The sequence below is a fragment of the Brachycentrus maculatus genome, unplaced genomic scaffold, assembly GCF_059751285.1.
Source record: "Brachycentrus maculatus isolate JH-2025_06_01 unplaced genomic scaffold, ASM5975128v1 h1tg000175l, whole genome shotgun sequence".
Lineage (NCBI taxonomy): Eukaryota > Metazoa > Arthropoda > Insecta > Trichoptera > Brachycentridae > Brachycentrus > Brachycentrus maculatus.
In genome coordinates this window covers 980,512-1,008,085 of record NW_028280927.1, presented here as the reverse complement: position 1 = coordinate 1,008,085, position 27,574 = coordinate 980,512, and the positions used below count along the sequence as shown (strand labels likewise).

At 33.3% G+C, this 27,574-nt stretch overlaps 1 protein-coding gene across 1 annotated transcript in view; it reads right to left on the bottom strand.

Annotated features, from left to right (window-relative positions):
* Window positions 1–27,574, bottom strand: part of LOC148308153 (acyl-CoA:lysophosphatidylglycerol acyltransferase 1-like) — a 491,071-nt gene that overhangs the window by 218,777 nt on the left and 244,720 nt on the right. Inside the window, exon 3 of the mRNA XM_088262206.1 lies at window positions 25,074–25,288. Coding sequence (XP_088118332.1) covers window positions 25,074–25,288 — 215 coding nt within the window. The remainder of the gene's footprint in view (window positions 1–25,073; window positions 25,289–27,574) is intronic.

Here is a 27,574-nt window from a genome sequence, read left to right as displayed (position 1 = left end):
ATTTGTTAATTAGTATTTAGACTTATTTCACTTATTTTTGGTTTATTTCAAAATGTTGTGAATGATTTAAGATTTGCATTGACATTTCTTGGTGGAACTGTATTTTATATAATTAATTAAAATCTTTAAAATAACATCCATATAGTTTTTTTCACATGTATTTTATTTGACCACTGACCGGGTTTTGTCGTTATGGATATCATCAGACTATTGGGAATCTAGACTAAATTATATAGACAATGAGAAAGGGTTGGAAAGCCGTGAATTTATTATAATAATTATATTTTTATATAAGTTTTACACAGTAAATACCATTATTCATTAAAATCTATTGTGACACGTGTTTCGATGCATTTCGCATCGTTTTTAAACATTCAGTGTTCAAAAATGATGCGGAATCTCATCGAAACACGTGTCACAAAAGATTTTGAGAAATACTGGTATTTACTAAGTAATCTTAAATAAAAAATGGGTTAATTTAACCACAAAATGACTGCCGGATCAATTAATGAAATAATAATTACAGACACGTTTTCTCAAAATCTCGAAATTAATTAGAGTCAACACAAATGGTTGTATACAATTTAGTGACAAAATGTATATGTTTTCATGGATGAGTCGGTGTACTGTTATTTCGCTTCTGATGTTCGTCCTTCGTCCTTCTGCCTCGCAACTCCCAAAGGACCTTGCGTCGAGTGAAAGCAATTTAAATGTTCAAATTGATCGTCGCCAGCTACAGAAATGATTTCTGTTAATAAAGGAAGGACACAGCGATTATTAATTTGTTTGCTCCGTTAAATTGAATCCGATGAATAAGGATAAAGGCCGTTTCACAAGAGATAAAAGTTTAACGAAAAATTCCCCAATTTCACACTCCCTGCCTGCTAAACAATAGCCTTCTTTACAAACTGCGCTCGAATTCACGCCCAAAATTGAAATTGAAGAAAAGTTTGTAATTTTTAACCGAGGCGTTAATTTCAAGAATAATGGCGCTAGAATCGGGGTATAATTGTAATCGCTGACTCACCCAGCATATAATTTCAAAATTTAAATATGAAATCGGACTCGGAATTAGATTTCGGTCCCCTAGTTTTTTTTCATATTTTATTTTATCTGAAAGATTTACCCCTCATTCCCAGAGGCCCGAGGGGGTGGATGCAAGGAGTTAAATTATAAATGAAATATTTAATGATTTTCCAGTTGTTTGTGTGTTAAAAAAGTGTGTTTTTAACTTCTTATAAAAGAAGTCGTTAAATTTATTTTCCTAATAGCTTTTTAAGAAACTTTTGATGTTAAAGTAGGTTTATGAATTTAAATTAATATAAAAAATTACAAAATTTTTGGTCCAAATCTTTGTTCACATGTTTGGGTTTTCCAGTTAAGAGTTATTTTCACATTTTAACATAGATATGACTCAACATAGATGAAGAAGAATATAATAGTCGGGTATTTACAGGGTTTATGATTTGTTATAGGCTGGTTAAGTTATCACTTTACACACGTAAAACAATCGCCATTCTACCCATAACTGATAAACTAACTACTCATATTTTTGGAACTCCTACACATCATAAATCTTTAAAAGAAACTTTTTATGTGAGTTCATTGGAGCCATCTATGGATGGTTTGAGAAAGCTTGTATTTATTTGAGACCCTTTTATTTAGATGCAAACAAGATCTTAACAAGATTATTACTCAAAGCGTCACGAGATGTATGATAAAACACATGTAGACGTTCCAAAAAATTAAGTACTGTGGTTGTCAATCATAGGTAGAATGATGACTGTTACATGTGTGTAAAGCGATCACTTAACCAGCTTATGACAGGTTATAAGCTCTGTAAATACCTAGACTTCCATCTTCTTCTTCGTCCATGTCGATATGTGAAAATGGATATTTTAAAAATCGTTCAAATATTATCTCTCTAGTTTTTGCCCTTATCAACGTTATTTCTTTTGTTGTTACTTATTTTAATTTCAATAAATAATACTATAGTTGTAAAACGTATATGGCTGGCTAAGTATTGCACCCATCAAGTCAAGCTGGAAAAAAATATTAAAAGAAAAATAAATAAATAAATATTTTTTGACATCTCATCAAAGATGAAGAAGAATATGGAAGTCTGGGCATTTACGGGGCTGACGACCGTTATAGGCTGCTTTAAGTGATCACTTTACACACGTGTAACATTCACCGATTCCACCCATTATTGACAACCACACTACTCGAATTCCAATTATTAAAATTGAACTTCCGAGAATTTGAGTAGTGTGGTTGTCAATAATGGGTACAATTGGTGAATGTTACACGTGTGTAAAGTGATCACTTAAACCAGCCTATGACGGTCGTCAGCCCCGTAAATGCCCAGACTTGCATATTCTTCTTCATCTTTGATGAGATGTCAAAAAATAATATAAAAATAACTCCTGTAATTGGAGATAATCCAGATTTTAAGTATTTGGACACACTCAAAATGTAATAAATAAATAATAATGAAAAATTGATATTAGTAATGTTAGTAAATAACCACTCACCGACTACTTCTGTCTACCGGTTTCGAGACGTACCCGTCTCTTCGTCAGGACATACACTACAATTTAACAATCATGCGAACAACACTACACCACACCCACTTAGTACTTGTGTGGTGTAGTGTTGTTCGCATGATTGTTAAATTGTAGTGTATGTCCTGACGAAGAGACGGGTACGTCTCGAAACCGGTAGACAGAAGTAGTCGGTGAGTGGTTATTTACTAACATTACTAATATCAATTAAAATGTTTGACCACAAAGTAAATGCTTTGAATATAAATAATATAATAATGAAAAAATAAAAAAATGTCTTTGAATATGGCAAAAATAAGGACGAACAGGAAGTAAGCGACTCTTAATCAGGTCTCTTAATGAGTATAAATAGTAAGAAATATTTGCCAAAGCTGGATACACGCTTCAAGGAAGTTGTAATTACACCCCTCAAACGAGGTCAACCCTTAGCAAAATAAATAAAAGAAGAAGATAAATTAGGTAAGTTGGAGGTTCCGTTTCAGGGGAAGAAATACACCGGAGGAGAGTAAATACTCATTAAAAATTAATTCCGTATTGACAAAAAAATTTTTTACGAGAATAATAAATAATCGCAAAAGTTTTCGGAACGTGAAAACGATTTCGGAAAAGGGACATTTTAATGAAAAAAGTTTAGAAAGCGACAACTGGATTGATTTATTTGTACATTTTATGTTGAAACGCGAGAGACGAAAAGTTTTTTTTGTGATTTTTGGAAAGGTACGAATACAGGTTTATTAATTGAAACGGTAACCATTTTGCCGATTTGCAAATATTTGTTTTGGAAAAACTCCAGGAAACAGTCAGAAATTTAGTTTATTATTATTATGTTTTCGTTTGGACTACGACATCGGTAGGTATCTATCATTAAAAAAAACATTAATGAAATTATATTTCTTGTTTTTCACATTGGTGAGGGTGGTTTTAAGAGGAAAATACTGCTTCTGGGGTAATTTAATGTCAACTTATCATTTTCTATCTTATCTTCCTATCCATATGTAATACAAGCATGTATGTGTGTATGTATGTCTATGTGTGTGTATATATATCGCTCACTCCTTTCAACAACGTAATGTATCAAAAAACTTGATTTTTCAGGAGATAGTTTTTAATGTTTAAAAATATATTAAAAATAAATATGAAGCCACTTATTGAACTTTTAACTGTGCAACAGATCTTTTTAGGTAAAACCTGAATGTTTTTTCTCCATTTGAAAAATATTTTGTACATTTAAAAAAATAATTAAACAATACATTTTCTTCCAAATGCAAAACAACACTTTCTGCCCTATAGCGGGTAAATATTAAGTTAAAAATATTCCGCTTTTGCTGGGATATAGTACATTTTCTGTGCATTCCGAAAACATGCACAGCTGAAGATTGACGATTTTTGATATATGACGTTGTTGAAATGAGTGAGCGATATGATGAGAATAGTAATATACATAAAATAAAATAAATAAATAAATGGGTGTACTAATCCAAAGTTTTTTTATATGTTTCGTGAAGGATTGTACACGTATGTGTGTATATGGAATAACTTATGCTATATATGTTTTATTTATGTAACAAATGATGAAAATTGTAAAGTACATAAAATAAACTAAATAAATAAATGAATATAATTATCTATAGTTTTTTTATAAGTTTCGTGAAGGTTTTAGTTTTTTAATGATTTGTTTTAATTTCTAATCAAGATCGCGTCATTTGGTGAAGAATTCAATACTGCGGTATACTTTCATCGATAGGTAGAACCCAAATATTCGTAAAATCTGGCATGTAGATATCGTCTATAAATCAGGAGGTTTACTCGCTACTGGACATCAAAAGAACCGAAATCCAATAAATTCAAAGGCGATTTGGGAATAAGCAGGACTGAACGCGATCAAGAAATTGAATATTCACTGATGGCCTTTGAGAAACTGAAAGAAACTCATTTTAATCTCGACCCCGCAGTCGCTTTAGGAGTAAACTCGCGAACCCGCAACCTCCTCCATAAAATATGAACCTCTTCCCGGGCCGTCTTAAGAATTCAGCAAAAGTGGGAAACTAAATGAAGCGACTAGGGCCGCAGGAGCGGAAGGGCCCAACCGCCGCTAGCCCCTGCGAGAGATAATGGGGTTAAATTAAAACAGAGACAAGGGATGGATTGGAAGTGAGGCCGGGGAAAGGGGGGCGAATAAACACGACGGGAAGATGTCGTGTCGCGGTGGAAAGGCAAAAGCGGAGGGCAGAGTCCCGAACCGTCTATTAAACTGGGAATAATTCAGGAACAAAATTTATACGGCTGTTTAACCGGTCCGCTGCCACGAGCGCGTTAACGCGCTCTCCAATTCCGTGCTCAGCAGGCCGGCCATACAAAGTGAGGCTCTCCTTTGAGCTTGTCGCAAGCCAATATCAAAGCCAATTGGAATATTTTTTACGGTTAGAACATATAGACACATCTATTGGGAAGATCAATAAATACTAAAATATGACAATTTGCCTATATTATCAATGCTACAGTCATCTTTCTAAAAGCTTTCACTGATAGTCACTGATTTAGGGATACCGACTACAGTTTTTTTTAATGACTATATCGTAGTCATACAGGAGAAAGTGACCAAGTGCATTTTTTACAAAAACGTCATCATTGACTATTTGATATCTTACAAGCCCTGAAAAAAGTCCCAAAGGATTTTAAACTTGGAAGTATAATAAATTGACTTTTTAAAAATGACTAACTGCATTGATGTTTATTTTCTTGCCAAGCAAAAGTGACTTAAATGGCCCCTCCTGAACATTTTACGTTTTGTTAGTTGGTCACTTTCTCCTGTACGACAACGATATTTTTGTGCAACACTAATATTTATTTTAATGCTTTTCTAATCTTAGTTAACACACATAAATAAATGAATAAACATATTTTATAAACACACATAAATATAATTATATTCCGCTATATTCATAAATGTTTTTGTGTTTTCTGTATATTCCGCTATATTTATAGATGTTTTTGTTTTTTCTGTATCAAGTTGTGACAACGCTTAATATTAAAACAGTGTTTTTTTCTGAGCAAACGGCGGCCCAAACGCCACACGGTGAAAACATTTGGTAAGTTTTCATAATACCTTTATAAAATTATACAACTTTGTTTTAACCACTTTTTTAGTATTAGTACATTTTTTAACCTACCGGTTTCGACAAGAATCTTATCATCAGGTTTTATTAAATTTAAAAAACGTTAAAAACATTAAAATATTCAATAATATTCCTTTCCCAAAAACTTCCACACACTTTTTGGAATGTAAACGAGTATTTTAATGTTTTAGAATTTAATAAACCCTGATGATGACAAGGTACTTGTCGAAACCGGTAGGATAAAAAGTGTACTAATAATAAAAAAAAACTAGTTAAAACAAAGTTGTTTAATTTTACAAAGTTTATAAAATGTGCTACAAAGTATCTGCGAAAAACATTCAAGAAATCCTTTATATCTGTTTACAATTTTTTTTATTTGTTTTATTTTGATGAAAAAATCACGGCCTACTGGGTACGGCCATATAAATACCTTCCAGCATTGAAGGGTTAACGGAGAAACTGTTGTAGGGAGACGAGCCGAGAATTAAATGTTTACTGCTAGCGTTTTATCGTTTTTCCGCGGTATCCCTCTCGGTACAGTCCTGAGTGCTATCATAAACACTATTAAATATATATTCTGGAATCTTTTGTTGTACGTCATTCGCGTGTTCGGTCGCCTTCGGAGGGGGCGGAAAACGATAAATTTGTGAAAACTTATTCATTGCACATTAAGAGACTCGCTCCAGAACTCTGGTATGAATATGTTACCCCATTTTCTAGATTCTGCAATGTTTCCTCGACTAAGAAATATTTCAATGGGTTTAAAAAAAACTACATCGCAAAATATGCATAGAATCAATTGAATAAGTATTACGAATACATCACGAAATACATACAAACTTTATTGATTCTTATTTTTGACATCTCATCAAAGACGAAGAAGAATATGAAAGTCTGACGACCGTCATTGGCTGGTTTAAGTGGTCATTTTACACACGTGTAACATTCACCAATTCTACCCATTATTGACAACCGCACTACTCAAATTCTTGGAATTTCTATATATGTGAACCAATTTTGAAACATTGTTCTTTAATTATTAGAACTTCACTAGAGACATATGTATATGTATTGGTGAGATGGAAAAAAGCTTTTTATTGAGCAGAAACTCTTTTATTAGTATGTGAGGTCCGAATCCTGCATTATAATCACACACATGAGAAACGCCAGAAAATATCATTTTCATTTTTATTATTCAAGCTTATAATTTGACCAGATAATTTATTTACAACATTTTGAGTGTGTCCAAATACTTGTTCGCAAAATTTGGATTACCTCCAATTACGGGAGTTATTTTCATTGACAAAAAAGCCTGGAGACAATTTTTGGACTCCAAATACTCCACATATGGAGCGGATATGGTTAAAGAAGCACAAGCGTTTAAAATAGTCCTCCTTTTAAAGTTTTCCTCGTTTAATAATAATATTGCATGAATGAAAGTTAAACCATGTTTTCATTTTAGTTAAGAAATTCAATTAATTTATTACATAATATGTATATTAGACTGTGCTTGTTAACACTCCTTCGAACAAATTAGGTCGGGAAAACTCGGGGGGTAGAAATACCGGATATCCGATAGAAGATTAATCAATAATCATTCAATATTCGGGTATTTTCTATTAGGCGGAGTGTCTGCCAAAATAGTTTGGCACGTATTACGTCAGTGCGAACAAGTGGAACGCGGTGAGACGAAAATTGGAAATATGTTTCTGTCCAAAGTTCCTGAGAAGTGGGGAGGCGTCAGAATGAGCGAATGAAAAAGGTAGGAAAAAGGTTGCCACACCTGGAACATCGATTCGAATCAACAAAATAAAAAATAATAAAGGAACATTGAAAAATATACACCTATATTGTAATTTTTGTCTGCCTCTGTAGTGTAATGGTCAGTCCGCTCGGCTACCATATTGGAAGTCCCGATTTCGATTCCCAGGGGGTTTGAATGAATACAAGTGATTTTTTTCAATCTTTTTTTTATTCAATTTTATCCTAGACTGGTACCTGAAGCGCAGGGGTGATCACATTGCCTTATGTGTTTACGATCAAGATAAAACTGCTTATATATGTATATATTTATATATGTATATATATATATATATATATATATATATATATATATATATATATATATATATATATATATATATATATATATATATATATTTATATGTATTTATATATATATATATATATGTATATATATATATATATATATATATATATATATATATATGATGCAGTGCCCTATGCACCATTGGGTACAGATAAGGGTTAGAAGAAGAAAAGAATGTGCATAATGTGTGCAATGAAAGTGATTTACTGCTAAATCTAAAATTATGGTTTTTGAAAGGGATAATGTAGATCTGGGTGAGAAATATTGGTAAATGGAGGAATTATGGAACAGGTCAATGATTTTATATATTTAGGAAGTATGTTTACTAGGGAAAGAGAGATTGGTAAATATATAGAACGGAGAGTGAATGTTGAGAACAGAGTAAATGGTGATCTGAAATCAGTTGTAGCAAATAAAAACCGATTACCTTAGCGCTTTCCACACTGTAGGCCAGACATTCTGGCCCGTATGATTCTGGTAGGCAGCTCCGTGGGCCACAATGTCTGGCCCGGCGCAGGTATAACTTCAATCACTGATTTCTCTATCACCCAAGTATATTCTACCAAAAAATATTTCAGATAAATACAGTTAATATTAATTAACATGGTCATACGAATTGCCAGACAGTGTCCCAAAATTAGGGAAGCAAAATATTTATTTTAATGGTAGAAAAACGTCGCATTTTTTTGATCACAGTAGCTGATCAGTTATGAGAAAAAATGGTCAGAGTGGAGTAAGGTTAAGAGTTAAGGTAAGCTGGCAGTACACAAGGGAATCCTGGTTCCTTACCCTTATGTATGGAAGTGAAGCACGAAGTTGGTAAAATAAGGATGAAAGTAGGCTGAATGCAGTCGAAATGCAATCTGTCAGTCGAATGTGCGACAAAAGCATGTAGGATAGATGTTTTAACGGTGAAATAATGAAAGAATGTAAGGCATCTATGTTATATTGAGATGTCAAAATGAATTTAATATTTTCATTAATTGATTTCACAGTCACCTTGTGTTATTATCTTTTCACATTTACTTGGTAAATACCAACATTGAGACGCGTTTCGATGCATTCCGTATAATTTTCAAACACCGCACGGTGTTTAAAAATGATGAGGAATGTATTACCAAATAAAACATAAATTGAAAATAATTTTATTTATTGGGACATACATACTTATATTTTTAACATGTTTAAAAAAAACATGCTAAAAACCCTCTCCGTATAAATGATCTCATTCCAATCCATCTTTTTCCATAATTCATGTTACACCTATGGATAAAATTACTATAAGTATACTATATCAGAATTTTCCTCTTTCAAAACATTACTTTTGTATAATTGGACCGTAACATTAATCAGATGCCGTCGTAGAATTCAACAGCGAAAACAAACCTATAAACTAATAGATTAAAGAGTAGAAATTTGAGATCGATCGCCTGTAACTTGAGTAAAAAGTTTATAATGATATTATCCCACGATCGGCTGGGGAAAATAGTCGATATATTTGGCAACATCGCCTACATTCCCATCCTACTTGGTTATATATATGTACATACTTTTCTATCCTCCTAGCTACCCCAGCACGCATTCCACCCTCGCCCCCACCCCTGCCGTGCGTGGGACGATACACGCCAAGGTGTTCGTGTACCACCCAAAGAGGATGTCTGACTAGAGAGATTTATGCTCTGAAAAAATGTCTCCAGTCTCGGGAGTATAGTCGATATGCAAAGGCAGCGGATGCGATCCGTTAAATAGGACAAGTCGGAATATATGGACTTAGTATATGACAGTAATAAAATAAATGGAAAGTTTTTTTGTTAATAATGCATTTGAGGATGTTTGGCGCAAATACCTATTTTTTCCCGAAATAATATATTATATTTAATAATATATGCAGTAAAAATCGTTTTTAATCATATTTTGAACCAGGCAATGGCCACGGATCTTCCTCGGCATCTAAAGGAAGACCAAAGAATTCATGGATCATACAGAAAGATAACATAATTCTAAGGTATGACCTAGGTGACGCTGTCAATAATAGAAGGACTTACAACCTGAGAACGAGGAGAGCTGACCCCAGTAGTCTAAAAAGACGATAAGTTGGGAAGAAGCCAGGAAGAAGAAATACATCAATAAAATATATCGTAAATAAGCATGTAAAAAAACATAAGGTAAGAAGCATGTTCAAAGGTAAAAGAAAATATAACATATCACTAACACAAATATCATTGCATAAAGTATTTTTTTCAGTTCATTCATTTTGGGTCCCTGACTGGGTTCTATTTTCTATTTATGTGCCGCCGTAAAAACTTAACAGGCGTAGTCAGGTGTCGCCCTTTGCCGACGCTAGTATAATCTCAGCCAGCAGAGAGGAGACGGGTGGAAATCGTAATCTAATTAAATTCGTGAATATTTTTCACGTACACCTGGAAAACAGTCTGGAATTTTCGAGATTGTTCTTCGCCGTAATTTTTTTTATATTAACCGCGGCCGGGAGGTCCCCAGAGATTCGTCTGATAACCGAAATGCCGTAACCGGTGAAAAAGGAGATGAAAAGTAATGAATTATGCAGATGAATGATATGCCCAAATTATTGTAACGCGCGTAAAAATATCGACGTGGCAACATTTCCATTATTCAATGCAAAATAATTTTGAAAGATTCATCTTGAGTTAAACAGCACCCAATGATGCATAGGGCACTGGATTGTATATGTGCTGTGTTATATTGATCGTTGAGAACATGAAGGAATGGTGGTCAAACCTGCGTTTTAAGTACCTTGTCCAGGGTAATATTTAATAAATATTAGAGTAAAAAATTAGATATACTTATTTTTTAATCACTTATATTCAATTCGTATTTTTTATTTAATTCAAGAATACCCACAACGAAGATCTTCCATGCGAATCAAACGTTCTGAATATCATACTGTAGAAGAGAAAATAATTACTGTAATATCTTTAATTGTTTTATATTTTTTATTTATTTATTTTTGCTATCTAATCGGCAAACAAATATCTTTCTATCTATCAATGATTTCCGCAATGTATAAAACAAGAAGGGTATAAAGATGAGTTTTACAATTTTACAAATATATTTTTTTATTTGTGTATAAAAATAAAATAAAAACATTTAAAATTACACTTTATTTCGGTGCATACTTTATAAGCATATCAACGAAAAAACATTTTAATCAGGGCCTCTCTAAAACATGTTTTATAATGAAACACAAATATTCTTTAAAATGTCGCAGTTCCAAGTAGTCACAACCTCTCTTTTTTAAAATTATTTCAAAAGCATAAAAAGCAGCGAGAATAAAACATATTAAAATTTTAATGAAGGACCGGCCATCTTTACTACAGCAGCTGATACTGAAAACGTTAAACTAAACCTCTAATTTTATCTCATAGCAACACATTTCAGCGCCGCCTTCACAAACAAGAAAAAATGTAGCTCTTTCATAAAGTCAAAGCTAACGAATCGGTGTGTACAGCGCTCGCCCCCGACCCACACCGCCTCACCTGGACCCATACAAACTACGTGAGCGGAAGACCAATCGCCTGAGGGTAGGCTAGGGCTGCCTTATAAAAATCGCAAAAAAAAACATTTAGAACCGTACATATCATCATACGCCCCCGTGAATTCTAAGGCACTCATTCATATGTACACAAGAAAAAACGTCGAAGTTTTCCGAGTTAATACAGCTTGAAATTGTTTATTTTGCCTCGAATAAATATTAGTCGGAATTCAATGCGACAGTCGTTTCATTTCCAGCATCCGATCGTCGTCCGCTAGACGAGTTTGTTTATTAAAGTGCTCTTAATAAGAAGGTCTGCCCCGTTAAGATCCGAACGGGGTGTCCTTCGCTAAATATTGCCGAAACACTCGATTTCAGACGTCCGCCCTCGAGTTACATTATATAATAAACAAGGAAACCTGCCAGTGCTGGAAGGAATCCTCCCTTCTTTGTTTAACTTCTCAGAGGAAAATCTTTCGTAAACTTTCCCGGACAGAAAAAGAAGTCTTTGAAAGCGATTCGAGTATTTAAACGAATATTTTCGAAGCCGTTGAAAAAATTCACCGTTTTCAACTTATCAGTTAGCATTAATTATTGCGAACTTAAGACGTAACTAGGGGCCGTTAAAAGGAAAATTTTAATGGCGGAGAAAGTTTTAAAAATCTTTTAAACACACAAATTACAAAGGAAGTCTCGACGTTTTCTTTTACTTTATAGATTAATAAATGTTAAAAGTTTTAATGTCTTCGAACAAGGAAAAGGGTAATCAATTAATTAGCGAAGAATTCCTCCCCGTTTTAAAGAGACAATGGCGAGAGACAGAGCCGCAAATCTATAAAGCGATGTCCAGATTTGATGTAAATATGATTTATGCGAACTGGAGTTGGGGAAAGTTTCGGTCTCCTTTGATGAAGATGCTTTGCCGTGGATTCATTATGGAAATTTCGTAATAGAAGATAATAATAATAATGATCGCAGTGTACAGAGTCACGCTAATGGAAACCGCGCCGCCACGCACTTCTCGCAGCATTCACCCTCGCGCTGGAAGTAGACTGAACCACGAAACAAATCGAATAAACATGTGAAATAAATCAAATAACATCCAGTACACGGTTCGGGAGAAGAGAGGGTCCCGTACCCCCGGTAATAAGTCTTCATAAAAATGTTTCTAATTTTCAAACAATGTCTTTCGATCCCTCGCCACCGCGCTTTATGGGCGAGGGGAGAACGTTCGGAGGGCCGACCCGCGGACGGTTTTATCTGCGATTTTTAAAATTCGCGCATAATTTGGCACGGCGCAATACGATTCGTGAGAAATTTTCCTCTGTAGGAAGAGCGCCGTAAAATAAAACTGACGGATAGTGTGATTTACATCCTGAAACGATATCGCGATAAGGGCTACCTGATCGGCACTATTACATCTGCGCCCGGACTCGGAGAGTGGGGTCGGGAGGCACCCCCGCACAGACAGCGACCACCTTCCATTACACACACACTTCACCATCCGCCATCCTCTCCGAATCCCCTTTAAAACTCTCCCTTAACTCGTATCGTAAATTTTCACTAAGGAGGCCTTTGTTTTTACGGTTCGTCACTTCTATCTAAGGTTATTGTTTTTTTACTGCCTACCAAACAAGTTCTCTCCGTTGCCGGTTAATTAGCGAGTACACCTACAGAGGGGGGGCGATGAAACGAGAAGCTCGTTATAACAAAAGCGCTCATCAATACCGACGATTTCGCTAATTAAACGAATAAGAAGAATACCATTAACGAAAAGAGCGAGCGTTTCGACACCCCGATTATACGATACCCCTGTAATACAATAGCCGGTAGCGAATAATAATAAACACAGATATTCCGCTAGTCTCCTTTTTACACGGGAACATTTATTAGACTGGAAAGGGTCTGATTGATATTAAATATATTACGTTCATTAATATCTTTGATGTGAGAAAGTACGATTATTAGAGCGTTAGTGGATATTTTCTCGTAAAGGAAACGTGATATTTTTGTATGTGAGACATTCATCATCATTTTCCTTAAAAAAAATAATATATATATATATATATATATATATATATATATATATATATATATATATATATATATATATATATATATATATATATATATATATTTAAATATATATATATATATATATATATATATATATATATATATATATATATATATATATATATATATATATATATAATTGTAATTTAATTTCTTCGATTTCGAAAAACTGCTTTTGAAGTGGTTGATTTCTGAGCGATGAATTCTTGTTCTCGCATTAAAAGTGATTACCTGATGGGCGAAAACGGGCCAGATAAGACGAAAGATATAGTCGCACGTTTCTTTACCCCAACAATAGCTTTGGGGGGCTAACTGAGAAGGGATGTTTTCGAGGCGAGTTTCACCGTTGTACCTATGCGTGCCAAAGGCCATTTCACCCGATTCGAGCGGCCGTATGAAGTGATAAATCCGAATGTATACGGCGTAATTACAATTCGTCCAAAACAACCATTAATAAGCTGCCAAAAATGACAACAAAACTCACATTCTAATTCGAAATGATGAACTACACACATCGTGAATACAGCGTGTTAATGTCATTCCATACAATGGAGGACTCTCCTAATAAATGTTTTATTTTCTCGGAACAATTCAATACAAAGAGTACGTAATGTAGACCAAGAGATGGATAATAAAAACATCAAAGTTTTTTGTGTGATTTTAAATAGGTGTTCGATTCACTTCCTATTCAAAACATTGTATAGCTTGAATTTGAAAAATCCGATGAAAAAATTATGATTTATTTAGTACAATATCAGCGCTTATTCACGGCATTGTATTCATACTCTATCAAATAAAGCAACAGCTCGCACTGCCTTAAAAATAATTCGATCATTTTTCTGACGCCTTATATGGCTTTACGAACTTGCTCGTTCGCATGCTTTCAGCGGGTTACATAATAATACGTACCTTGTTTATTTAAATAAAAGAAAAATATTTATAGAAATTAACAGAAACTAACAGAAAACAATAATGCAAAAACAAAAATTGGTATCGAAGCATAATACTCAGATGTTTCTGAAAGTTAAACTTATAAATAAATACGTATAATGAATTCAATTAAAACTTATTTTTAATCTATGTACAATTTTAAATTTCTCAATAAATATTTTACGTTCTGAGGTTTGTATATTTTTTCACCTATAATGTTTATTTTTAAATATATTTAAAAAAAATGCAAAATGCATTGACTAGACACCTGCAAAAATTTTGTTAACTTGGAATAATATATTATAATCTAAAAAGTATTTGCCACATTACTTTCACATCAATAGAAATCGCTGTTTTTTTTTATTATATGTAACTAAAAAAACAACAAAGACAACATTATAATTACGTTTTTCTCAACGACAAAAAATTAATTTCAACATACTAATGCATTATACTAATATCCGAAATGCTAGTTTACTGACAGCAAAAAAAAAATCCAGATTGCTCAAATTAGTTGAAGACTCCAGAAATTATGTGAAAAATCTACAACAACAAAAAACATTTACCCACAGAATGAGTCACGTGATTTAATATAATAATAATAATAAAACCCTTATCCGCACCCCAATGGTGCATAGGGCACTGCGTCATATAAACGCAGTGATATCTTGATCGTTTACACATGAAGGAAAGGTGATCAGCCCTCCGCTTCAGGTACCAGTCCAGGGTAATATTGAATAAATATGACAGTGAAAAAATCACTTATATTTATTTTACCCCCCTTGGGAATCGAACCCGGGACCTCCAGAACGGTAGCCGAGCGTGCTGACCATTACACTACGGAGGCGGACAAGATTTAATATAAAGTTGTACAAAATAAGCACCGTCTCAATCAGTGGACGACATTTAGGTCGTCGTACGATAGTGGACCGTGCGCGCGGGCGCTAAGCGCGGAGCGAGTGATTCAAATTTAATATTAAATTATGAGCACCTACACTGGCCACGTGACAAAAGAATGCGATCAGCTCCAATCAGGGCGCGGGCTGTCAATATTAAATTTTATGCTGACTAAATCGAGGCAAAAACTTCATTAAAAATCTGTCACGCTGATGGATATGGGACGCGTGAGCGGAGTTAAATATGCATTTAACATTCCGTGTCGTTGTTTTTTGCATGTAACTCCTCTTTTAGGGGGCAAACACAAACCTTTTACATACATTCTATACAAGGGTGTTAAAAAGGCCTTAAAACACGATTCGAATCGTCCACGAAACATATTATATGTATTATTTTTTGACATCTCATCAAAGATGAAGAAGAATATGGAAGTCTGGGCATTTACGGGGCTGACGACCGTCATAGGCTGGTTAAAGCGATCACATTACACACGTGTAACATTCACCAATTCTACCTATTATTGACAACCACACTATTCAAATTCTCGGAAGTTCTATATACATGTATACGAACCAATTTTGAATAAAATGAAATAAAAATGATTAGTAAACACATCACACTTAAACCGAAAGCAAAGAATATTCATTTATTTATTTCTAAATTTTTGTTTATTCTCACGTCTCAACATTCCATAATACAAGCATTCATTTACATAAATTTCAAATATAAAATGAAAATCGTAAATAAAGCATTAAAAAGTATCATTAAGTGTAGAATATAATCGAATGTACGATACGGTTTGGAGCTTATTAATTTATTTAAGAAAAATAAGTGGAAAAACAAGGTAAGCGGTTGAAAAATCGAACGAAAATGTGACTAAAATCCCTTGAGTGTCGAAACATTTTTTAAATTAAATAAACATTCATAATTGACAATATCAAAAAGTCATCAATCATTGATATAATTTATTCAGAAGCTAAAAATATTTGCTACAAAAAAGGTAATTGTATAATTTCCTACAAAACATAAAAAAATGGCTAAAAACGAATAACCTTGTTAGTCGAGTCAAGGCCATCTGGAAATCGTTACGCATAAGACGACTATGTAACGTAAAAAAGCTATTCCATGCATAGGTACACGTAAGATTACAAATACCCCGTGGGAAAAATTAATATCAACATTTTTTTTGTGTTTTATCAATATTCTCTTTAGTCTGGCTAGCATTCAACATATTTATTTTAATATTTTGGCTTTACAATTACGATTATTATTTAATTTGTTAATGCCGGCTTCCATTAAAAATTTGGTGGCAGATATATTTTTGGCATTGCTAATTTTTCAGCTAGGGATTTTTTTTAATATCAGTAATTGTACCCGTCCACGCGTTGCTGTGGATCAGTCTGGTTAAATAGAAAATAAATAACACAAAACACACATTTGTAATATGTGTAAAATCACATTACTTGTGAAGCAATGAAAATATTAAAAATTTATGTAACAGTGTAATCAACAACATTGAAAATTATAAGTGACCACAATAGCTGCTGTTCACCATGTGCAATGTTAAGTATTGCGTGTGTTGCTGTTACGTTCAACGGATGGCGCTGCCATTGCACTTTAAATTGTTTTATTTAAACACATGTTTTTTACTGTCACATGTGTACATAAAAAATGGGCGTAGTCAAATACAACACTGTGTCAAAATTTCAAAGCAATCGGTGAGTAACTTAAGAAGACTAAATAAACTAAAATTTACGTTTTTATTTATAATTTAAAGAAACGGTTTTTTTTAAGAACTAATACATATTTTTTTATGTTACTTTGACAAGCGATGAATATTAAGTATATATATATATACATGTATATATATATATATATATATATATATATATATATATATATATATATATATATATATATATATGTATATATATATATATATATATATATATATATATATATATATATATATATATATATATATATATGTATATATATATATTTATATATATTAATTTACTTTCTTCTTATTTGACCCAAATTGTTAATATCATTAACTTGATTTTTTATCATTTTACGTATGTATCAGTCTGACGCCGTAAAAAAAATGAGAAGGGACAAAAAGTAAAAATAAAACATCACCAAAGCTAGGGAGCTCGGAATTCCATAACCGCACTTATATAAGCTTTTGCAAGTTTCACAATGTTAATCTGAACGAATCTTTTGAAACTACGCAATAAAAAAACACTCATTTAAAAAGTAGGAATGAGATTCGAATACATATGTATGAATAAAAAAAATATTTGTAATGTCATTTGGAGCAAAAACTGAATAATAATTCACCCAGCATAATTATCGCATTGTTTCGGAAATATCAGATGGTCGCTTAATGCACAACGGGTTCAATTAGTTTTAATACAAGCGTATAAAAAGTGAATAATGGAAAAAATAGGAAAAAAATCTCAAATGACTATACATTTCACTTTTCTTAGAAAACGTCAAGAGAGAAGGATGAACAGCGAATTCCCACCATAAAACATGATATAAAGAATTCCGTCCGAGTATAAAAACGTGTTGATAAATTTGTTTCTCAGAAAAAAAAACCGTTGAGCAGAAAATATTCCATACAAGAATTCGAGATTTAATAAGAGACAAATTTAGAATTCCCCATTCGCCACAAATAATTTATGATGTATTCTTTACAAAAATACAGATAATAAACTTCAATTATTGTCACAAAATATTATGGCTGTTTGAATAAATTAAGGTTTAATACAGTTCTAAGAAATCATTTCAATAAAAGGAAATTATTTTATGACATCTCATCAAAGATGAAGAAGAATATGGAAGTCTGGGCATTTACGGGGCTGACGACCGTCATAGGCTGGTTTAAGTGATCACTTTACACACGTGTAACATTCACCAATTCTACCCATTATTGACAACCACGCTACTCAAATTCTTGGAAGTTCTATATATATGAAACAATTTAGAAACCTTGTTCTTGAATCACTAGAACTTCACTAGAGACATCTATTGGTGAGATGTAAAGAAACACCAATACATCTCACCAATAGATGTCTCTAGTCCTTCTAGAATCCTTCTTTAAAATTCCCTTAAAACCTCGAAACGTCTTAGCGACCAGGATAGCAGAAACAGAAAGTGGTACAAATGAACCACTAATCAAGTCGGTAAACTAGCGAGTAGTACAAAATAATATTTCTCCGTAGTTATGGCCCGAATAGAGATATTATCCGATCCGATCGATCCGTGCGCCGGCACGATCCTATCAGGATTAAAGCGGTTAATGATACCCGGCTGACAGCCCCCCCGAGTAGTGGAAAAGCCATAAAAATCACCTTTACGTGCCATTTCCACTGCGGCCGCACGCGATTTCCCGTACGTCGGCCCTCATTACGACGGAGCTTTCGAATGTGTGAACACACTGTGGCTGAATGCAACAGACCGGTATTATACTGTTTGCTACACGAAAACACTAAACACCAAGACCTATTCGATTTAAGGTGAAATGTTACATTGTAGAAAGCCCTTTCTTTGAAGTTGAACTAAAAAAAGTACATTTTAAATTGCAGTTTAACTTGGTAAATACCACTATTTCTTGAAATTTATTGTAACTCTTGTTTCAATGGATTTCGCATAATTTTTGAAAATCTTATGTGAAGCTTAGTGCAAATTTTAGAGTTACATTTTAAGAAATAGTGGTATTTATATAGTAAAACTTAAATTAACAATAGATAAATATTACCACAATATGACTGCAGAATCACTTAATGAAATTAAAATGGCGTACAATAAAAAACAGCTTTTTTATATTGAAGTAGAATATATGCAGTCAAAATTCGATCTTTCAGATGAATTTGCGACAAAGTATTGTCAAAAATTGTAAGAGGTGAAAAATTGTTTGCTAAGACAGAAAAGTGTGCCGTTCTTTTCTCACTGCCCACCCTTACGGGGTAGCAGCATGATGATTAGTTAGTTTGTTAGAAATAAAAATGCATAATGAAGTGTTAACTTTTAATGGTAACCAATGAACGTAGATACAAACGTAATATGGAGGAACTTCTAGACTTCGCATAATGAAGAGAAAAAAAACAAAAGCTCTAGAAAATCACGAAGAAACAGCGACTACCTATTTCAAAGGAATAGCCTCAGTCAAATGGCAACATGATTAATCCCATGTTTTCATGTCAGAAGATACAAAAAACATGCCAAAGGTGTTAAAGGTGTTATGTTTTTATTAATTTAACTTCATGTACAAAAAAAAACACATGGCTGGCTTATTGCTAAAAAGCAATATCTTCCAACCAATGAATACCAAGCTAGTGATATTGGTCGAAACGTTTAATACTATATACAGCTGTTTGCAATCCGAGGGCTGATAGTAATTTAACATAAGAAAACATAATTACAAATTGATGATAATAAGGAAGGCAAAGGAAAAAGGGAGTTAAAAGAAGGAGGTAGAGGGAAAAACTAGGGGAGGAAGTTTGATGGACAGTTAGGATTCTAATGATAGATAGTAATGTCTCAGACGTTTCTTGAAAGTTATTAGAGAAGGTGCATTTTTTACAAGGAGAGGTAATTCACATATGTTACTAATACATGTTATTGAAAATTGATCGCAAATGGTAAAATATTTTTAAGACTGAGTATTCAAGTCAATTCCGACTGTTTATACATATCCACTTGCCACAAGTTTAAAACTCAAAGACGGAAGATAAAAATGTAAGTTTTAAGTTCAGCATGACGGTAAACACGGTTTGTGCAAATGCAAGGGAAAATTACGATGTATAATAGTAAAATTACCACAAGTTTACGAAATACGTATTTAAATAAAGTAAGCCGTAGAGTACAAGTTCGAAGAAGCGAAACTTCCGACACCCGGAGATACACAAGTTATTACAGCAGAGCTTTTCCTCACTATAATATATCATTTACGTACCCACACTCGACATTCATACAAACATCCAATATGCCACTTGACTGTTCCTCGCTGACGCGTATCTCCGTGGCGCGCGACTCAAACTTTGAGCGATTCTACATCTTTAATGCACGGCTCACCAAAATGTGTCACTCCGACATGTCTCCACAAAGTTGGCAGTTTGGGATGATTGTCGAGTTTTGACAAGTTGCCGCGGCGAGGCGCTCCCCGCCCCGCTGCTGATGCGCGAGTCGAGCCTTAATGGTAATTACACTAAACATTTGCATAAATTAAGAAGGCAGGCGCCGCCGTACCGTATTTATAATGAACATCTTGTCAATGTCTTCTGGACGCAATATACAACGTTTGATTGTACAAGCCGTGTACACTTGGGCCTCGTATAACACGGTTTTAATTTATGTATCAATTTTAAATCAAACACAGATTTTTTGAGTCTACTAAGTTGTATTTTATTAACAAAAACACATAAAAAATTATATTGTGACAATTGTTTCACCTTGTTAGGGCATTATCAAACGAATGTTTCGTTTGATAATGCCCTAACAAGGCGAAACAATTGTCACAATATAATTTTTTATGTGTTTTTGTTAATAAAATACAACTTAGTAGACTCAAAAAATCTGTGTTTGATTTAAAATTAATACATAAATTAAAATGGAGTTCTACAAATTAAACGTCAAATAAATAAATAACACGGTTTTATATAACACGGATGTATAAATTGTGGCTTTTTTTGTATACACATGTATTGTACACGCTTTTTATAACAAGGTTTCAGAAAAATAAATAAATAAAATTATATGTTTGTTATAAAAAATTAAGTACATATTCATATAAACTATCTTAGATTTTTTTTGGAACGCATACCCTAATTATGAAAGAACTTCATACCTTTTATTTATTATTTCGGCATATACTTTGTGGTAAGAGATATTAAAAAGATTGAGGAAACACCATTTTTATACCACTTCAGTTTATAACGAACTATTATTCAGACCTGAAGATGGAAGCTTAGCTTCTGAAACTAGTAGTCAAATAAACTCAAGTGGTATAAAAATAAGTGTTTCCTTAATCATTTTAACTTCAAACCTTGTATACCACGGGTTTTTGTGGAACTATATAACCGTGTTATACGAGGCCCGAGTGTATTTGATTACACATTTTTATCGATTGTTGCGCGGTTTTGTCCGCCTCCGTAATGTAATGGTCAGCACGCTCGGCTAAAGTTCTGGAAATCCCAGGTTCGATTCCCAAGGGGGAGTCCAATGAAAAAAAGAAAAAAAAAATAACTCACAATAATATTTATTCAAGATTACCCTGGATTGGTACCTGAAGCGGAGGGCTTTTCATTACGTGTTAACTATCAAGATAACGCTGCGTTTATATTAAGCAGTTCCCTATGCATCATTGGAGTGCGGATAAGTTAATGAATGAATGAAATGATCGATAATCCTGAAATTTTGCTGAGCATTGGTCTGTGCGTTCCCGATAGTTACCTAAGACAGCGTCGGCATATATGGTTTCAAATTCCTATATACAGCACCAACCTGCCGATGGTTATGTCTGTAGGAAGAGCTATCGCTATGCTGAAAAATATCACGACGGATATTGATCTGTTTCATGTTTCTGGATTGAACTCATGAATCGGGATTCTTCTACAACTTAAAAATTGTAATTTGTTTTAAATTGCATTATTAATATATGCGCCTTAAATGTAAGTTTGTCATGTATATGTAAATTATTTAATAAATTTAATTTATTTGAAAAACCAAACTGTAATTAACGGGTTTGACAATAAATACAATACGCGAAAACGTAATCAAATGAAGAAATCTAACACATGCCAAACAAGGTGTAATATTTCGAATGAGTTTAGTGTAATAATTTACATATTTATTTTTGCGTTATTTTCATTCGGAAAAAAACGCGTTGCGAGAATCAATTAAAATGGTAGTTTGATATTATTACTTTGTTTATATTAGAATTCTTACTGAGTCTAATCTCGGCTCGAGATCTCTATTTTTCTCATTCTTCTTAACATTTTGAATGAGGCTATACTAAAAACCAACATTGTTCTTTTTGATAAATACTCAATTTCATTTGGTTTATACCACTATTTGTTAAAATTTATTGTGACACATCGCTCACTCCTTTCAACAACGTCTTATATCAAATATCGTCAATTTTCAGTCGTGCATGTTTTCGGAATGCCCAGAAAATATACTATATCCCAGCAAAAGCGGCATATTTTTAACTTAATATTTACCCGCTACAGGGCAGAAAGTGTTGCTTTTGCATTTTGAAGAAAAGGTATTGTTTAATTTTTTTTTAATATCCTATATATTTTTCAAACGCAGAAAAAACCTTAAGGTTTTACCTAAAGAGATGTGTTGCACGGTAAAAAGTTCAATGAGTGGCTTGATTTTTATTTTTAATATATTTTATTATATTTTCAAATTTTAAAAATCTCCTGAAAAATCAAGTTTTTTGATATATGACGTTGTTGAAAGGAGTGAGCGACATGTTTCCGTGCATTACGCGTCATTTTCAAACACCGAATAGCTATTTATTTATAGATTTGGCGTTTAATTTGTAGAACTCCATTTTAATTTATATTTTAAATGTTCAAATCAAATACCGATTTTTTTAGTATACTAAATTGTATTGTATTGTTAAAAATCGTATAAAAATAATAAATAATAATAAAACCCTTATCCGCATCCTAATGGTGCATAGGGCACTGCTTCATATGAACACAGTGTTATCTTGATCGTTTACACACGAAGGAATGGTGATCAGCCCTCCGCTTCAGGTACCAGTCCAGGGTAATATTGAATAAATATTACAGTAAAAAAATCACTTATATTTATTTGACCCCCCTGGGAATCGAACCCGGGACCTCCAGAACGGTAGCCGAGCGTGCTGACCATTACACTACAGAGGCGGACAAAAATAAAATTGATGAAAATTGTTTCGCCTTGTTAAAATAACATTAGTTAGTTAGAAAGTGCCATAACAAGGTGAAGCAATTGCCACAAAGTTTATTTTTATATGATTTTAACAATAAAATACAAATGTGTAGACTCAAAATATCAGTGTTTGATTTTAACAATTAATGTTTAAAACCATAAAGCTAGTTAATAGCCAGTGTTAGTAGAATGTATTGTAATATTGAAAATGTATGAATTGTTCGGAAACGAAAAAAATGAGTTCATCATCAAACGAAAATATTCGTTTGAAAATCCACAGGGGGCAAACCAATAATGAATTGATTTTTTTAATACGTTCCCAATTTAATTAGCCTTGATACAAATATACGCAAAGACCTCAAAAGTATAGCACAATTAATAGCCGATATTGATTACATAAGGACTAATATTTCACTAATTGATTCGGCAGTCACTTTGTGGTAAAATCTATCTATTTTTAATTAATGTTTTAAAACATAACCACTATTTTTTTAACAACAATTTTAAGTATTTGCTGTTAACAATGAATACAGGTTCCTTGATTTTCCAATACGGCTCATTTACGAATATTTTAAGAAAATTACCAAAAACGTGTATAGCCTCTTTTCCAAACTTTGTGCATATGGATTTGACAACCTCAATTACACAAGAATTAAGTTGGCGATAAAGCACAGTGATAAACCATTTCCCACGCCTCTGTTAGACCCGATAAATATTTAATAAAGTTATTGATTCGGAGCAGGAATATAACTGTTCGTGAGCTAGTCAGAAACTTAGCGAAAACTTTCAAAGAATAAATGCTGAATAATACGTCCGAGTCTGGCAACTTTAATAGGGGCAATTCATAAGGAATTGACGGGCCTTCGACAAAGAAAAAGTTAGACGGAGACGTTCGGAGCCCCAACTAACTGCCTTTGGGAGTTCCAACAAACAGTGACAGCAGTCTATCGAGTCTAATGGAACTCCGCAAGACGTCTTGTGACAGGGTGCTTGTGTTCCGTGTAACATACTTATACGTCTACCCTTCCATCTGACACGCTAAATGACATGTCGCTCCTAAACTTGCGACGTTTATATTTTATATCCTTCTGATTGCTGTCAAGATAAAGTGACGAGATTATAACAGAGGTAAAGAATGAAACGTACTCGAATAACGTGTAATCGCGCGTTTATCAACTAACTACTTGTCATGTCCTTTATATATTTTATAATATGTCCGCCTCCGTAGTGTAATGGTCAGCATGCTCGGCTACCGTTCTGGAGGTCCCGGTTCGATTCCCAGGGGGGGTCAAATAAATATAAGTGATTTTTTCACTGTAATATTTGTTCAATATTACCTTGGACTGGTGCCTGAAGTGGAGGGCTGATCACCTTTCCTTCATGCGTAAACGATCAAGATAACACTGCAATTATATGAAACAGTGCCCTATGCACCATTGGGGTGCGGATAAGGGTTTTAATAATAATAATAATATATCGCTCACTCCTTTCAAGAACGTCATAAATCGAAAATCGTCAATTTTCAGTTGTGCATGTTTTCGGAATGCCCAGAAAATGTACTACTTCCCAGCAAAAGCGGCATATTTTTAACTTAATATTTACCCGCCACAGGGCAGAAAGTAATGTTTTTTGCATTTTTAAGAAAAGGTGTTGTTTAATTATTATTTTTTTAAATATACTAAATATTTTTCAAATGAAGAAAAAATCGTGTAAATCCTTTGAATGCCCAGGTAATACATATTCTTCTTCGTCTCTGTTAAGGTGTCTAAAATGTAAAAATATCTCCTAAATTAAAAAAAAACAGATTTGCGAACAAGTATCAGTATTCATGCACCATCATTTACAGATACCGAATAAATTTCTTCTACGTCTCTTCAATTATGTACACATTTAAAGGCCTAAGTGGGAATGATAAAATTTGCATGGAAGCCACTCACCGATACGATGAAGAAGTCGCCGTGGATGACGCTGACGATGCCGAAGTTGGTATAGCGAAAGAGGCGGTCCATGACCCACATGAGGCGCGGCAGCACGCCGGGCCGCGCGTTGAAGGCCGTCATGAGCAGCGGCACGTCGGCCGTGCTCTGGTGGTTGGCTATCACGAGCGTGCGCGTGTTCACGCACGGGCTGATGTCGTCCCCGACCTCGGCAACTAAACAAAATATTCAAATAAAGAATGATATCTCAACTTCTACTTCGGCAACTAAACATATTCAAATAAAGAATGATATCTCAACTTCGACTTCGGCAACTAAACATATTCAAATTAAGAATGATATCTCAAACCGACCTCGACATCTAAACATATTCAAATAAATAATGATATCTTAATTAAACAAATTCAAATGAAAATTCATATCTCAACCTCAATCTCGGCAACTCAACATGTCATTCGAATCAACAATGATATCTCAACCCCGACCTCGGCAACTAAACATTATATTCAAATAAACGCGTGTTTCGATGCATTCCGTAAAATTTTCAAACAACGTATGAATGGATTTTGAAAATGATGCGGAACGCATCGAAACACGTATCACAATAGATTTTCAGAAATAGCGATATTTACAATCTATAAGTAAAACTAAAATTAAAAATGGATGAATATAACTGTCCCGAGGGCGCGTCCTTGATATGTTTGAACATAATACAAAGGTAACATAGCTAAAAAAAAATCAAAAAACAAGTAGGTACACAAGTAAGTAGTATTTGTATTATTAATTAATCGTAATGTTTAGAGACCCATTTAAATGTAAATAGGCAACATTCAATGTAAGCTTTAAAGTTCTGGTAAACAGAAAATACTTATTTTCTAATATTTACTTAAAGTATAAGTATTAAATGGAGAAGAAAACAAATTAAAATCACAAAGGTACTCGGCGCTTGAATATTCCAATAGAAATATATTCATTTACTCGAATATAAAAAAAAAAAGAGTTTGAAGTATGCTTTGACCGCGCCACTCTAAATTATTAGACGAAATGCTATGTTTTGGCAGACTGGTAATGGGTATGACGCCATGAAAAATGTTAAGCTTTAGGATAATCAAGTTTTGAAAATAATTTCAGGAACAAGTAATATAGTTCTAAACCACAATTATAACAACAACAACAACAAAAAAGTGAACGTAGTTGGAAAAAGAATCAAAGGGAGACCGAGGAAAACTTGACACGATCAATTCAGTCGGAATAATCGGTGGGTGTGTATGAGGAGATACATGAATGTGGAAGAAATCATTAGTCTGTATAAATCGTTTTTGCCTATTTTAATAGCTCGAATATCATATTTCACAATAAACATTTATCAGTATTTGTATCAAAAACAATTTATTACAGTTTGAACATTTGAAACGAAGACTAAAAAATAATATATAACAAGATTTATAGTTCGAGCAAAATTAAAAAACGTGACGATACATTTTGAATTGCTAGGATTTCACGAGATCGATAAATGACTGGGAATCTTCAGTTCTGTTTAAACATATCGCTCACTCCTTTCAAGAACGTCATAAATCAAAAAACGTGATTTTTCAGGAGAACGTTTTTAAAGTATAAAAATATAATACAATTTATTAAAAATAAATATCAAGCCACTTATTGAACTTTTTACTGTGCTACAGATCTTTTTAGGTTTAACCTGAAGGTTTTTTCTCCATTTGAAAAATAATTAGTTTATTTTTAAAAAATAATTAAACAATACCTTTCTTCGAAATGCAAAAACAACACTTTCTGCCCTGTAGCTGGTAAATATTAAGTTAAAAATATGCCTCTTTTGCTGGAATATAGTACATTTTTTGGGCATTCCGAAAACATGCATAACTGAAAATTGTCGATTTTTGATTTATGACGTTCTTGAAAGGAGTGAGCGATATATAGGACCGAGTGATTTTATGATATCATACATAAAATTTCGAGAATTTTTTTTTTATAATATAAAATCAATAATTTTCGTATATCTAACATAAAAATAGCTTTTAAATAACCCACATCATAAATAAAACCACAACATTTTGAGTATGTCCAAATACTTGTTCACACTCATAATGTTGTAAATAAATTAACCGGCCCAATTATAAGTTAAAATAATAAAAATGTATGTGATATTTTCTGGCGTTTCCTATGTATGTGATTAAAATCCAGGATTCGGACCTCACATACTAATAAAAGAGTTTCTGCTCAATGAATAGCTTATTTTCATCTCACCAATAGATGTCTCTCGTGAAGTTCTAGTGATTCAAGAACAACGTTTCGAAATTGGTTCATATATATAGAACTTCCAAGAATTTGAGTAGTGTGGTTGTCAATACTGGGTAGAATTGGTGAATGTTACACGTGTGTAAATTGATCACTTAAACCAGCCTATGACGGTCGCCAGTCCCGTAAATGCCCAGACTTCCATATTCTTCTTCATCTTTGATGAGATGTCAAAAAATAATATA